General features: G+C 53.9%; 1 protein-coding gene across 2 annotated transcripts in view; it reads left to right on the forward strand.

Annotated features, from left to right (window-relative positions):
• The first annotated feature begins 248 nt into the window (after window positions 1–248).
• The window catches only part of ABCG1 (ATP binding cassette subfamily G member 1), a 55,066-nt gene continuing 39,183 nt past the window's right edge, over window positions 249–16,131 (forward strand). For both annotated transcript variants that reach the window (XM_055313436.1, XM_055313437.1), the window contains exons 1-2: window positions 249–462; window positions 7,428–7,671. In XM_055313436.1, coding sequence (XP_055169411.1) covers window positions 421–462; window positions 7,428–7,671 — 286 coding nt within the window. In that variant the 5' untranslated portion in view covers window positions 249–420. The remainder of the gene's footprint in view (window positions 463–7,427; window positions 7,672–16,131) is intronic.

The raw sequence follows: 16,131 nt of genomic DNA on the forward strand, positions 1-16,131 counted from the left end.
GCTGGGGCGGGGGGGGGCGGCACCTGCCAGGCCGCGGGCTCGGGAGGGAGGGAGGCCGGGGCTGCGGGACTCGCCCTTCGCGGGAGCAAAACAAGAGCACGCGCACCTGCCGGCCCCGCCCCGCCCCGCGCGCCGGCCAATCACGGGGCTGGGCGGGGACGGGGGCGTGGCCGTGGGCGTGGCCAGGGGCGGGGCGTGGCCGGAGCCCCAGCCGCAGCCGGAGCCGGAGCCGGAGCGGGAGCGGGAGCCCGAGCCCGAGCCCGAGCCCGAGCCCGAGCCCGAGCCCGAGCGCGGCGCAGCGACCCAGCCTGGAGCGAGCGCAGCCTCGTGCCCGCCGCCCGTGCCCGCCGCCGCCGCCGCCGCCGCCGCCGCCGCCGCCCGTGCCCGCCGTGCGCTGCCCGAGCCCGCCGCCCCCGGGGCATGGCCTGTCTGATGGCCGCTTTCTCGGTCGGCACCGCCTTGGTGAGTGAGCGCATCCTTCGCCCCCGGGGCTCGCTTCAGTTTTCCAGCGGAGCGAGAAGCGCACAAAGACCCGCACCCCCCACCCCCACCCCCGACAGCCGTCCCTGGGTCCCCGGGGAGAGGCCCGGCCCCCACTGCCCCCCCCGTCCCCGCCCCGGCCACCTGGCGCCCCGGGATGCTCCTTGCACCCGCCGGGGCCGCGGGGCCATCCGAGGGGCCAGCAGCCCCACGAGCACCCCTCCGGGCAGGGGCCTGGGGCCTGGGCTCCCGAGCGAGCGCACTGGGGGCGGTGGCAGCCTGGGCCCCAGGAAGGGGTGGGGGCGGGGTCCTCCCTCCCTGCCAGTGCGCGCACCGGGGCTCGGGGAGCCTGCACTTCTCGCGCCCCCTCCGGAGCGCCGGGCACGGTCTGGGGGAACAAAAGAGGGAGCTGCTCCCCGGGACCCGAGATGCGCTGATGCGCTCCCCGGACCTGCTCGGGAGGGGGCGGCGGATTCCCGGGAGGCAGCCGAGGGGCGAGCCCGGGCGCCTGCAGGCCACCTTCTCTGCACCCCGGCAGACACCAGGGTGGGGACAGGGACGCAGATTTCCCGTTCCCGAGGGCGCCAGCCCCGTAGGGGACCCCCGGGTGCCGCTAGAGTCAGTGCTAGACAGTGAATCAAGTGCTATTCCCAGGGGTGGTCCAAAGTCTCCTCTCGCTCTTTTGTAAGAGCTCCATAAACTCATATTAGGGGCGAGGGAAAAACCCCAAACAAACAACAAGCCAACCATGGACCAGTCCATCCGAGGGCCTTTCATTCTTATGCCTAGCACAGCGACATTGCAGTTAGGTACTTACAGGCTAGGTTTCAGGTCATCTAAAGTACAAATGGAAAGTGTTCCCTATTCCAACCCACCTCGCCCTCCCTATCCATCCCTCTCTATCCTCTGTCTGTGGATTTACTATCCTGCTAATTAGTCTCCATAGGCTGTAAGCCCACAGTGCACAGCACGCACAGGGGTTTCACCCCCACCCCCTCGCCTTATTTCATTTTTAGCATCCTGTGTTTGAAGTCAGCAGGGCTCAGCAGGATTTGACCGACAGTTACCTCTTGCCTTGAGCCCAAGGAAAAAAAAAAAAAAAAAAAAAGCAAAGCATAGCTGGCTGCGCATGCTCTGTCTCACGACTGCATCCTATGCCTCCAAACAGGTTACTGTAGAACACATACCGAGCGTCGCCAGCTCATTATATAATGATTTTGTGTAAACCGATAGAATGGGGCCGCAGACCTGTTTAGGAGGTTGGTGGAGCAGGGGCCGGTGGCAGGGGGCCTCGATGACCAGGTCCACTCTCCGCCGGTGCCCTGCCTTCATTACTTGGCTTCTCATGTAAGAGGGGAAATGGAAACAGAAAAGGCAGCCCCTCCTCGTGACATTTGCTTTGATCTGATTGAATGTTTGGGTAACACTTGGCAATTCTTCCTTTGACGTTTGTCCATCTCTTTGGGATTCCTAAATTATGCTGATAACGGAAAACTCAGGAGATTAGTATTGTTAGCTGTCGGTAAGGAATGCTTCAGATCTTTTAGATGCCAGGTGACTCCCCAAGTCCTTTCAAAGCTGCAAAAGGGGCTTGTACATGTGGGAAAATAACGAATCAGAATGTTTTAAAGTATAGATGTTTGTACGTCAGGATTTAAAAAAAATTTTAGGTCATAGTTTGATACAGACCCAGCACTCGTTAGCGTTCAGTACTCATGTGGAGACACCGATGGCTGGGCTTCTTTTTTTTTTTTTTTTTTCAGGGAACATTGTTTTGTTTGAAAAATCATGCTCCTCCCAGAAAATCTTGTACTTTTTTTTTTTTAATTTAAAAAATTCTACCCAAGTCGTAAACAAAGAGCCCTTGAGAGAGCCCCAGGATCCTGAGCTCTTTCCTCGCCCCCTGCTCTGGGGTCCCACCTGGGACTGACTGCCAGCTGTGAATCTGGAGAAGCTGACTTAGAGGATGGGCAATGCACCTGTCCCTGAGCAGGACTGGGAGGGGCAGGCACGAGGGCCCAATGGGATGGTGGTATTTGGGGGTGTTTGAAGTGGGGTGTGGTGATGGTGAGGTCAACAGTCTCAGTGACCACACAAGTGGCACCTGCCTTTTGCTTAGTTAGGGGTGTGACATTTGGATTGTTTTCCCCAGGGCAGTGACCTCGAGGACTCTTGGCTAGTGTTTTCCCCTTATCTGTCCAGGGTACCCGGGAGGGACCTGCCCTCCGATCAAAGGGTCCACTGGTCTAGGTGGGCACCAAGCCTGGCAGTGACACATGGGGGAGAGAATTGAGAGAGAAGTTTGTGCCAATGCCTGGTGCCTGCGCCTCCCTCTTCCTTTTCCTCCCTTCCCCATGGGCTGTGGGAAGACGTTTCTCTTTCCTCTCTCACTGTGTGTCCCTGGGTAAATAGCCTGAACCAACCTCACAGTGGCCTGGGGGACTGTTAGAGACCCTCCCCAGCTAAACCGGCATCTCTGTATGTTTGCATTTCAGTTGAAATCAGCACCCGAGAAAATATTCTCAGGTATGGCAGGTGGCAACAATCCAAACAGGGTCTCTTCGGCATTCAACACCCAAGAATGGACTTACTATTATTTATCATTTATTATGCAGCACAAATTGAGTGTAGATGGAGAGGTCAAAGACAATGCTTGGACAGGATAGAGTAGCATGCAACGAAAGGGAACAAATGGGGAGGGAAGATGTATTTGTTTCATTTTTAATGAGCTCAGGAGGCTAAGGACAGGCTAGCTGTAACCTACATTGCCGGCCGCTCTCATCTGAGGATGTTTCCAGAGAGCTGGTCTATTTCAGAATGACAGCCACTGCCTCCCATCATACAACGTTTCATGATTTTATTAATTGGGCAAGGTCATTGGATGCCCGTGGAAGAAAGGTGGGTGATGGCACGCACCGCTTGGGTGTCAAGTTTTTTTGTGGGGGCAGGATTATATGGTTTCCTCAGTTTCTTGTGGGTTTTCCTCCCATGGGCAGGGGCCGGGATGACCCAAGGTCACTTACAACCTGCCTCGAGAGAGCTAAGCAACGCTGGAGTGCTGTTAAGGACACCGGTTGGGACAACGGGGCGCAGAGCAGCCACACAGAGCTGCCTTGGCTTGGCTACTCATTAACGGCGGGTCTTGGGCAGGAGGCAGTCTCTGTGCCTTAGAGCCCAACTCTGGATGAGGGGGAGACGGTGATCCCCCCTTTCGTGCAGAGATAGTAAGAGGCATCCTGGCTGCAGCCTGGAGTTTATTGGGCACACGTAATCGCTGAATCAATAGCCTCTGTTGTTTATGACCACTTATCTGGCAGGCAGGAGGCAACATTTAATACTTCAGTCTGCCCCTCTCTCCTTCCCCTCTCTCTGTCCCAGATGAGTTTTGTCACCCAGCTTTGTCCCATTGGCCTGTCCACTTGCACAGCCACTGGCTGGGGAAGGCCACTGTCACCCTCCTATCTGCAGGTTGCTGAAGGAAATGGTTTTTGGTGACACTTTCTGGTCCGTTACCCCCATTTCAGATAAAGTGCAAAACCCTTCATGGGGTTTGCAAGCGCTTCACGCGCAGACCCCGTGTGCGTCTCCAGTTTCATCTGATCCTCCCTTCCTCGCCAGTCACCCCGGAATTGGAGCTCCAGCCTCTGAATTTGTCTCGGATCTCCAGATCTTCCTCTCCCTTGCAGGCCGCCTGCAGAGTGAGCCAGCACCCTCCTCCTCCCCCACCTGGCGAGTCTTAGTAGAGACTTGATTTCCTCAGAAAAACTTTGTGCTGAGTGCCCCCCGGCCCCCGCCTTGCACCGCACCCCAGGGTCCGTGTTGCTTTGGAGGTGCCTCTGATTGTCTGGAGAGGTGTCGGTCTAGCTCTTGCCTCGGGGCATTGTGACTGCCCGCATTCTTGCCTGGGGCCCAACCTTGACTGGGAGCTTGCTGAGGCCACAGGCCTGGCTGCCTGCCGAGCCCCGGGGCTTTGCTGGGGGCTCTCATTCCTGAATGAGTGAGCCAGTGAGCAGGAGAAGAGATAAGCTTGGAGTCGAGAGGGGAAGTCAGACCCGCGTCCTGACACGGGCTGGGCATCTGCGTCAGTCGGCCCGTGAGTGGAGTCCTGGCTGCTCGTCCCTTATATCCCTGTGGGTTTCATCAGAGGAGAGCCGCCACTGGTCCCTGGCCTTCCTCGGGGGTGACCCGTGTGGTGGGTGCCAGGGAGAGGGTGCGGTCTGGATGCGCCGTGGCAGCCCGGATGCCAGGCGGGAGAGGAGCTGCGGGATGCTCCTGCTCCCGGCTGAACACACGGTCCCTGGGGAGCCCCAGGGTTGGAGGCGAGTCTGCCCGCAGGATGTGGGTTTGGAACCCGACATTTAGCCTTCCCAGGGAAGTGGCAGCTGGAGGGAGAATGGGCTTTGGGGACCAGGCCCGGAGCTCGCTGTCTTCCCCACTAACCCCCCGCGCACCTACGGTGTCAAAGTCGGCTGAGAAAATGGAACAGCAGCAGGTATCCCAGCAGCTCAGGATGGGTGGGCAAAGGGGTGCCCCTTGGTGCTACCGCAGGTGCTGCAGTGGCACCGCACATGTTTTCCCAGCGGCCAAAGCCAAGAGTGCGCCGAGCTAGGGCAGGCTGTGCCATCGTTCCTTCGAGAGGCACCAGCCACGGAAGGCACTGGGCAAGCCCACGGCAGAGGCGGGGTCCCGCAGTCCCTCCGGGGATCCGGAGCGGCCCATTCTCACGTCAAGGCTCGGGGTCGTCCATGGCCAGACAGACACAAGCCTTCCCTGCCTCTGCATCGGGAATGTAGGAACCTACTTATGTTTGCATGTGAAATGTTTCACATGCTCGGTGCCAGCAGCAAACCAAGCTTAATTTTCTCAGTTTTACTTTGCACTTTAATTTTTATCCACAGAATGTCATAGTCAGTGAGCTCAGTTTTGATTTGGTTAAGCTTTTCAGAGGTAGGAGATGCCTGGGAGGACTGTGTGTGTTTGTCTTTTACTGAAGCAGCAAAGCAACATTTTCAAACATCAGGAGAACTAGAAATCCACATCTCTCCTTGCCTTGTGTATGCTTCAAATATTCAAAACCTTCAATATTTTATTTTATTTTTAAAAAGACTTTATTTATTCATGAGAGACACACACACACACACACACTGAGAGAGAGAGAGAGAGAGAGAGAGAGAGAGAGAGAGAGAGAGAGAGGCAGGGCCACATGCAGAGGGAGAAGCAGGCTCCATGCAGGGAGCCCGATGTGGGACTCGATCCCGGGTCTCCAGGATCAGGCCCTGGACTGAAGGTGGTGCTAAACCGCTGAGCCACCCGGGCTGCCAAGCCCTCCAAGATTTTAAAAAAATATTTATTATTGTGAGGTGGGGGGGCAGAGGCAGAGAGGGAGAGAGAGGGGGGCGGGAATCTCAAGCAGACTCCCCACCAACTGTGGGTCCAATGTGGGGCTCGATCCCACCACCCTGATATCATGATCTGAGCTGAAATCAAGAGTCTGTCACTCAAACAACGGAGCCACTCAGGTGCCCCAGTCCTCTGAGGTTTTTGAGCCTTTCAATACCTTGATGGAAAAAAAACCAGCTCTTCAGTGGTACAGTGACGGACCCCAGAGAGGGCACTCTAACGGGGGAAAAAGCCTTGTTTGGGCCACTAGAATTGCTAGGGTTTGTGGGTATATTTATGGATGATCCACTTTCTGGTTTTGTTTTGGGTTTTTGATTGGACATACTAGTGATCAAGAAGCTATCAACGCTAAAGGAACACCTAGCAAACCTATGGAAAAATAACAGCATGGTTGTTCCGCCTCAGAACAAATGATGACGTGGCAGTGTGTCTCTCCAGTCCCATGGCAGGGAGAAGGGCCTGCATCATCAGAGATGGTTATCGATGGGCTCTCGCAATCAGGCAGGCGGTCCTCCACTGTATGGAGGAGAGGTGCCAAAGGCCCACACTTTTGGCACCGTGGAATGTTCTCTTTGGATTCAAGAGACAGCCAGGAAAAGCACAGCATAAAATTTGTCCACCCCAGGATTCTTCTGCGTTTTAGAGGTACCTGAAGCACATCGATCGGTTCTGCATTGCCAAACCATTAGATATTCCTTTCTTTGCATAAATACTTTTGGTTCTTGGCGTATCTGTATAACAGTTCGGTGGACTCCCAGTGGAAGCTTCATAAGCCAGTGTAGCTACAAAATATCAGGTCCTCTTGGTGTTGCAGGGAGAGGAACACCTCTTCTCTTGAGGACTCAGTTTGGATCAGTTTGGCCCCTCACCTGGTTGTAGGGCTCGGAGCAAGCTCCCTAGACTGTCTGTGTCTCCATCTGTATCTTACAGAGAGAGAGAGAAAAAAAAATCAAACTTCCCAGCTTTCCGGGGCTATTATAAAGAGACAGTGAGAGAGAGAGAGAGAGAGTTGGAAGTGAATTGGAAAATTCACAAAGAGGACACAAGGCTGACTCCCACGAAACCCAGCAGTTCTAGTGGAGTCATGGCTCTTGGGAAATGTTTATGAGCTTCCACAGGAAGGCACTAAAACAGCTCATTTTTAAGTAAACCTCCTTCAATTATGCATTTCTTAGAGACCCCGTGCATCTTCACTGGGTCTTTTAATGAGTGTACTTGCTGTAAATAGGTCTTTTACAGTGGCCAGTGTTTGACTCTTTGAGTCAAGGGATTTGTTTTTCATAGTTTTGTGAGTCGATTTTGTGATTCCAAAGTGAGACTTTGGTAGAACAGTTTAATATCCTATCTTAAGCATATATATATATTTTTAATAGAAGAAGCAGGGAGATGGCTAGAGATGACAAATCCCTCCGGGTAAGCACCCCTCAGTAAGGCAACAAGTGTTGCCACGGATAATAGATGACCCGCAGCCCGACAGCCAGTCCCTGGTGCCCTTCCCTTCGCGGGGCTCCTAAGCTTTCTTGGTGCTTCCTCCCCGATTTTTCTAGAATGCCAGCAGCTATTCCACAGCGATGACGGAGCCCAAGTCCGTGTGTGTCTCCGTGGATGAGGTGGTCTCCAGCAACATGGAAGCTACTGAGACGGATCTGCTGAATGGACACCTGAAAAAGGTGGATAACAACCTCACAGAGGCCCAGCGCTTCTCGTCCCTGCCCCGCAGGGCGGCCGTGAACATTGAGTTCAAGGACCTCTCCTACTCAGTCCCCGAAGGACCCTGGTGGAGAAAGAAAGGTAGGGAGGGCTGCTGTGTGTGCTGGGGGTGGGCGGAGCCTGCGAGGGAGGCCACCTGTCCATGGGTCTATCGTCTGGGACCATCGGGGTCTGGAAGTGGGGAGACGGGGAGTTTCCTATTTCATCGTTGTGGTCAGCTGCTGCAACCAAGTTCTTTAAAGGCTTGATGCCCTGACTTCTCTTCACCTCTAATACAAACAGTCTGGATTAGAAGACTCTAGATTTATGGTGGCTCTTCAATTCTGATACGATCACAAAGGCCGGCCAGTGTCCTTGGGTGCTGGTTTCCTATGGGTGCTTGGCCTTCCTCGCTGGAGGCCCTTCACGAGAGCCTTTCGGGAGGGGACTATTTCTTACTGTTTGGGAGGCAAAAGGAAGGCAGGTGGCTCCCTTCCAAGTCTGAAGTGGTCCAAGGCAGCTGGTGGTGACCTAGAGTGGCCTCGTTGGCAACCAGTCATCTATATTATAGGGGTACGGGTGGGGCTATAAATAAACTGTTGTCAACTGAGCCACAGAAATAAAAATAGAAGAGAGAGAGGGGGACTCAGAGGCTCTGGAGTGTGCCACGGCTTGTTGCACGTTAAGGAGATTCGGTGACCAGTGAGGGATTTTGAGTTTTCTTAGTGACCTAGGTGCTCCGGTGCTAGCTCTAGATTTTCAACGTGTGTAGAGTTAATGCTTCCCTGGGTTGGTGTTTCTTTTTCCAGCCTGACCTATTTCTTCCCGTGGAACTTATTCCGCATGTCACTGTGCACCGTGGGCTCATCCCGCACCCCTCGTTCAGGCGGGTGGGGGGGCCAGTTGGGAGAGGACATGCCCCACGTCACCCAGGAACAAGAGCCCGTGGCTTCTAATGAGCCATTTACAATGACGTGGAAATCTGTGAGGAATCTGGAACAATGACAGGGACTCAGGTACCACTAGATTATTGTATTTTAGGACTCTCAACCGAAGTCCACAGTCAACCCTTCCTTCTTTTTGAGGAAGATCCACCAAGACTTTTCTGGCTTTCATTTTCCTGTCTTTCCTCGCTATTTCCTTGAAGCCAAACTGTTGAGATTGTTGGTGTGGACACTCTGGGCTTCCTTGTGACCACAGTGTTGGACCCTTGACTGACTGGCCCCTGGGACCCCAGACACCACGTTGGTCGCTGGATGACTTTGTATCTGTTTGTACAACTAGGAACCCATCCTGAGCCTTATCACTGGCCGACTGTACATTGCTATTTGATACTTAACATTATCAGAGTTTGCCAGCCAGTGTTGGAAAGAAAGTCTATGGCAGGCTCGCCGTTGGGTCCATTCCTGTGAGCCCATTGAGATTTCAACACAGGGTTACAACCTTTTCCTTCTTACTGGGGAAACAACAACAACTTTAGGGGAAAACTCGCCGACCCCCAGGAGGGTCTTGTTGTCTTGGCTTGATTGGTCTATAGAGACAAACTGTGGCAAACCTGTGAGTGGCAGAGGTCGATTTCGGTACGTCTGTTATGTGTGGCCGCGGAAACGTCATGATGCTTGGATGGGTGTCTTGTGAAGGTGGCTTGTGGTGCAGACCTGCAAACCTGTGCAAACGGTGGCAGAACCTTGGTTTGTCAGCCAACACAGCAAGTGTTCAACGTCTGCAAGTGAAGAACGGCATTTCCTGTTTAGGTAAGGGGCTCGTTAGTCCTGTATTCTCTACATGTTAGGACCGGTCACCCTAATTGTCCACGTTAGCCAGTGGTGATGGCTCCTTAATTAGTGAGGGAGGGGCCCCCACTGCCCATTCCCAGCGGCCTCCTCAGAAGCTCCGCCCAGGTGGCCTCCAGACAGACACTTGCCCTACAGTAACCTGTGTGGGCTCCGGAGGGGAGGGGCAGGAAGTGTGCCCCATGGGACCTGTGGGTGAGTCAGAGATGGTTAGGGCCAGGAGCGAAGATGGGCATGATCAGTCTGGTGTGTCCCAGTTGCTGGCTTCTCTCTGTCAGGCTTCCTCCCCCGCCCCCCTCGGAGGCACCTGTTTCCGCTCCCCCAGCCCAGCGCCCCGCTGTGCGCCCCATCATTTCCTTTGTTTTTGGCATACCTTACCACCCAGAATTTAGATGGCTTTCCAGTCCCCATAAATTTAGGGTGGGAAATACTTGTTGAACAGAAAGGAAACTGAGTGGTTAAGGGGCTTGCCCAGGAACCTGAGGCAGTTTCTCACTGTGTAGCCCACCCGGGTGCCCAGGGCCTTGCCTGGTGCAGGGCCTGAGGGGTGCCCCAGTGTAGCCATGTGGAAGCAGGGCTGCTCCTCCAGGCGTGCTGCCCACAGCGCCTCACTGCTGCGGCTTGGCGGGGTTGGCTGCCCCATTAGGCTGCAAGCTGCAGCCAGGGAAACCCAGAGCTTCCAGAACGAGGGAAGTGAGCACTCGCTGCGTCATCACCAACAGGCTTTTGAGCCCCAAGTGGGCTCAGAACTTGGGGACACTATCTCCCCAACTAAGAGACCCCCAGGACAAATCATAAAAGTAGGCATTAGGGGATCCCTGGGCAGCTCAGCGATTTAGTGCCTGCCTCTGGCCCGGGCGTGATCTTGGAGTCCCGGGATGAAGTCCCACACTGGGCTCCCTGCATGGAGCCTGCTTCTCCCTCTGCCTGTGTCTCTGCCTCTCTCTCTCTGTGTCTCTCATGAATAAACGGGTAAAATCTTAAAAAAAAAAAAAGTAGGCATTAGATCTGGAATCAGGCATCAAGGCTGCCCTAGGGCAGATCCCTGGGCTGGTACCCCTGAATCTGCCTGTACCTTTCCCACATCCTCATCGGCGAGCCCCCTCCTTCCTGGGGTCCCTCCCCTTTGCCCTCAGTGTGGGATCCTGCCTTTCCTGCTTTTGCCTCTGATGGCTGGCGATTGCCTCAGCCCCAAGCCATGAGTAAGCTAAGCTGAAAAGTCAACGTGGGGCTCTATCTCATGACCCTCAGATCACGACCTGAGCCAAAACCAAGTCAGACTCTTAAGCAACACCAGGCGCCCCTGCGGACTGTTGTTAATTGTTTAAAATTGAGCGCTCCGTGTTGAGCTGCCTGCAGCCATCACACTGGGCCGGGACGCCCCGTGTGCTGGGACACGACTCGACACGGAATGCCGTAGCAAAGCTTGGCGGTGGGATTAGACTATATTCTAAACTCCTACGTGACCGTTTTAAAGCAAGACAGCATCCTCATCCTTGGAAGAGAGGCGGCAGGTGAATCAGTGACATCGATCGTAAGCTGTCAGGCGCTGGTTCTTTAAAATCCTTGAGCGTGAGATTGCCAAGCGTCGAACACGGTGTTTAACAAACACCTCTACATTTTCAATTGTAGTAACGTTTTCACCATATGATTAATGATGTCTTTGGAGGAAAAACTAGATCATGTAATAGATTCCTAGTAGAGAACATAATTGTGAAAGGAAGTGTTCTCGGGAGAACAGAGTACACCCCAAGGATAATCTCGCCGGCTTCTGATGCAGTAATTACTCTCCCCCAAGGAATTCACTTGCGTAGCACCAGTTGGTGGGACAACTGATTTGGAGGAGCGTGGACGTTGGCACCCACCGTCACACACGCCACTGTGTCGGGGATGCGTCGGGACCGTGTGGTCCAGCGGTCCTCATTCACCCTCAGGCTGACTTACTTTGAAAGTGGCTTTGGTTCCCGTAAAGAAGTGTGGGGAGTATTTAGGACCCAATGGAGAACAGAATCCACATCATGAAATTTTTAGGTGAACAGGCCACCCGAGTTGGGGCGGGGGGGGGGTTGTGTGGGACATGGCATGTCACAGTTAATAGCACTTCCTGGCTCACACAGGTGCCTCTCATCAGGATGTGACCCGTCACAATGAACAAGAGGAGTACTTTGGGTACGGGGTAATGCTGCTCCCCAAGGACACCAGGGGAGTTTCCGTTTGTAGAAGGAAGGCAGTGTCCGGGGCCAATTCTCCCCTTTCTCCTCGTGGGCTACGGAGGTTCAGAGACAGGGCCGGGTCCAGGAGCACAGAAGATGGCAATGGAAAGCAGGTCTGTACGATTTGAGGCCGAGACCCAATGAGGCATATGGTGAACTCCTGGTCCCAAGGTGGCCTGATGTGCTGCATCCCGTTTGATGAAACCATGAGGCGCTGTCTTGCCCCCCCCTTTTTAAGATTTTATTTATTTATTCATGATAGTCAAAGAGAGAGAGGCAGAGACACAGGCAGAGGGAGGAGCAGGCTCCATGCGGGGAGCCCGACGTGGGACTCCATCCCGGGACCCCAGGACCACACCCTGGGCCGAGGGCAGTGCTAAACCGCTGGGCCACCCAGCCTGCCCTGCCTTGCCCCTTAACGCCAATATAGTTCCCTTTCCACTGATCAGTGGGGATGTCGGTCCCCTTTGCCATACATGAGGACCCATAAAGGATCTCCTAGGCCTTGGGAGAGGCTCCAGCTGTCCTGTCTCTTCACCAGGGAGGTGAGCTGATGTGTATGGCATGCTGTCACACAAACAGGTGACACGATTCTGAGAAATTAGATACACCTCCATGATTACCTGGTGACAAAGTGCAGGTTGAGAACGAAAGTAATCATATCTGCGGCTTTAGAGAGTTTTCTTGACCACTCTTCAGCCCGGCACTTGTCTCAGCATGGTGACCCCGATGGAATGGAATAGCATGGCCTCCTCTGAAACCCTCCCTCCCAGCCTCGGCCTTGCTAAACAGCAGGAAGGAATTAAAACTTTCTGGGCGGATCCACATCAGATTATCTGTCCTGGTTTGCACCTAAGCTTCAAAAATGCACTTCTCAAATTAAAGTTTGCTTTCTCTTAATTTCCAAAGCTACCTCCCAGGGCCTGCAACGACAGGCTGGCTGAAATGAGTGGAATGTGCCACGAATAAATCCCTTTCAGGAATTCCATTAAGGGAAGACTGGATTCCAACCAAGGACTGGCTGGCTCGCTGTAGCCCACAGGAGCAGGGATGGGGAGGCAAGGCCTCGAGAGGAGGACCGTGGGGATCCCACGGCAGCTGTGGGTTTGCAGGAGGGGTGGGCTGCTCAGGTGCAAAAGGGTTTATATTCCCCAGCATAAATGCATGACTTCTGTGCTTCTTGGGAACCATCAAGCGAGGGTGGATTTTCTTTTGGGTACGAAAGAAAATTGTTTTTGATACTCTGCCTTTGTTTTTGTTTTTAATTCATGAGAGACACAGAGAAAGAGAGGGACAGAGACACAGCAGAGGGAGAAGCAGGCTCCCTGTGGGGAGCCTGATGCGGGACTTGATCTCAGGACCCCGGGATCTTGACTTGAGCCAAAGGCAGACGCTCAACCGCTGAGCCACCAAGGTGCCCTAATACTCTGCCTTTTGTCTTTGAGGCCATAATAGTCCTCTAGTGCAATGTGGTGAACCGAAGCCTTGCTCACCAGGGCTCCTCGCTCGAGGCTGGGGCGTTTACAAAGGAAGCCCCATGGCCCTCTGTTGCCGAGGTGAGCCCAGACACCCGAGAGCTCCTCCCTTCCCCTCTGGGGCCAGTTCTTAGGTCCTCAGTACTCGCTGGCTCCCTGGGGCAGGCAGGCAGGCCACCCACTCAGGCCCTTTGGTGATGAGGTCTTCTGGAACAGTTTTGATCCTCTGTTTCATAGGCTTTGAAAGAGGCTTTGAAATCGTGTTGAGGATGGGCCGGCTCTCACGCAGAATCATGACAGATGACTGTGTAGTGACCATGCCCGAACCAGAGGGCTTGCCCGTTTACAAGGAGAACGTTTAACGTCCAGGCGTCTGGATGCTCCCCTTCTCCAGCCAACACATCCTCTCCCTTTGAGCACCCTGCAGGGAAGCCAAAGCATCCTCAGCTGGGACCTGGAATCAGGGGTGCACAATGCAAAGGGACTGATGACCCCTGCAGACAAGGCCAGCCAACACTGGCCTTGAGGCTTCCTTTTCTCCTTGAGGTTTCCATATCTGGCCACCCGGTCACCTTCCCTTGTGCAGGTTCTTTATTCGGGCACGCTAACCTTTTGTCATTTTCCCAGAGTCTGCTTGTTCTTGAGCCATCTGGTCTCTTCGATGAGACTTTGCCGGGCTGTGCTCTGCTCAGCGGGGCGCTGGTGTCCTTGTCTCACTTCCTGAAGACATTCTTGCCCCCCTTGTTTTCACCTGCCGAGTGGGTGCCCTCCTGCCTCCCTCTAACACCCCAAATACGCTCGTATCTTGAGAACTTCACATTCCTGAACTAACGTCCTCTGTTATAAACCAGAACCTGATCTGCCAGGGCAAAGAAATCACCCAAGGTGACATTGCGCTGAACACAAAACCATTTCTGTTGTTTATAAACTGGCAGAAAACAATGTTTAGTAACCATACACCTGCTCTTCTGAGTTCAGTTCTGGAATCAACAGATTTGCTTATTGAAGGAACAAAGGGAACCACGTGGTGAGAGTAAATCTGACCTGTCCCATCCGGGGCTTTGTAGAGTGGAGGTGCGTTCCCTATCAAATCCGTGCTGACGGGCTTCCAAAACCTCTGTAGGAAAGCTTACCTTCAGATGAAATATATCTAATACTGAGCATTTTGCTCACAGTATGAGAAAAGGCATCAAGAGGAGCCCTCCGAGTGGAGGGCGGAGGCTGACGGGCCTGCAGAGAGCCGGGCTGGCCCGGCCATTAGCTTCACTTCTCACTCTTCAGCTGTGTTGCCAGCCACCTGGTCCTCTGTGGGGCAAGTGGCGTTCCATGTCAAAATCAAGACACACCAGAGTGACTTCAGGACTTATTATGTCCAACTGAGACCTATATTTAGAGTCCGAATCTTGGAGGCCCAGAGGGGCCTCAAAACTCCTTTCGTCTGACCTCCCACTGGTGGAGCAACTCTTCTGGTTGCATCCCCACCACTGGGCGGCCAGCCTCCGTCTGAACACTTGCAGCATCCAGGGGCTGCCATCCCCCCCCCCCCCCGCCCCGGGGTGGCCGGGTCCTTGCTTGCACAACGTAATTCTTAGAAAAGGCATCTGTCTGCAATTGAGCTGGAACCCACATTTGCATTCATCTGTTGATCCAAGTTCTGCTTTTTGGAACTTTGCAGAACACGCACACTTTTGGTCTTGAAATGAGCTCACGATTTGGGAACAGAAAAGCCTAACCAAGCACAAAAAAAAAAATAACCAATGCATCAAGACCAAGGGTGACCTGAGAAGGCAGGAACTGAAGCATGTGGGCCCTGGAGGAAACGAGGCTCCCGTCTCGCTCTGGGTGTGGGCAGCAGGGCGGCGGCGCTGCGGGCAGGGCTGTGAGCAGAGCAGGAGCTCTTGCTCCTAAACTGATGAGTGGAGCCTCACAGACGAGGAGAATGTGAGGCCGTCTTTCTGTTTCTTTTATTGTCATAAGGCAAGCTGGTATGCTCCTACGAAAAGTCCCTCGCCTTCATAGCTCAGTAGCCTATGTTGAACTGAATCTTTTTTTTTTTTTTGAAACTGAATCTTTTTACCAGGAGTTTTACGGGATTTCTCAGTTTTTATTTCTGCCCTCCCACTTTTTTTTTGGGGGGGGGGGAGAAGTGTTTATTTTTTTATCTTTTTTAAATTTTTTTATTTTTATTTATTTATTTATTTATTTATTTATTTATTTATTTATTTATTTATTTTAATAAATTAATTTTTATTGGTGTTCAATTTACCAACATACAGAATAACACCCAGTGCTCATCCCGTCAAGTGTCCCCCTCAGTGCCCGTCACCCATTCACCCCCACCCCCCGCCCTCCTCCCCTTCCACCACCCCTAGTTCGTTTCCCAGAGTTAGGAGTCTTCATGTTCTGTGTCCCTTCCTGATATATAAAATAACTTCACTAAGCAAACGCTGTTGGCTTTAGCTCACAGCATCCTGAGGGGATCACGGCGGGGGGGGGGGGGGGCGTCACAGGGACCTATCAGTTGGGACATCTCACCCAGGAAGTAAAGGAGGTTTCCAGGGAGGCAGATGTTGGATTCCCGCTTAAACCTCAAGTCTTAACTACCTGCCTGTCAACACGCCCCGCTGAGAACTCACCTCCTTTTGTCATGTCCTAGGCCGTGTTAAGCATTCTTTGCCTGTGACATACACAACCCCAGGCCCTGGGGGCAGCTGAGGTGCCAGGGAAGGCCTTCCCGCCTCCCTGGGGAGGGGGCTCCCAGATTTCCTACATGGGCTAGGCTGGGAATGGGGCGGGGGCAATTTCTTTCTCTGTCCTGTGTAGGATCTCGGTGGGGCCCACCTGACTGAGGGTGTGCTGAGCACCTCTGCCTGCCCTCACTGTCCAGGATGGGGGTACTCAGGGCCCCTGCCCTCCACTGGCACTGAACGGACTCATTCTGGCCAATTTTCACCTGCACGTTCTCGGGGAAGCAAGGTTCTGGCCAAGGGCCTAGCAGAGGCTCTGCAGCCGGCTTTAAATACGGAATGAAAACCCGTCCCTCTCCCGGGCTGTGCTGGGCCTGCACCCCCCCCCGCCCCC

This window comes from Nyctereutes procyonoides, unplaced genomic scaffold, assembly GCF_905146905.1.
Source record: "Nyctereutes procyonoides isolate TBG_1078 unplaced genomic scaffold, NYPRO_anot_genome, whole genome shotgun sequence".
In the NCBI taxonomy this organism is placed as follows: domain Eukaryota; kingdom Metazoa; phylum Chordata; class Mammalia; order Carnivora; family Canidae; genus Nyctereutes; species Nyctereutes procyonoides.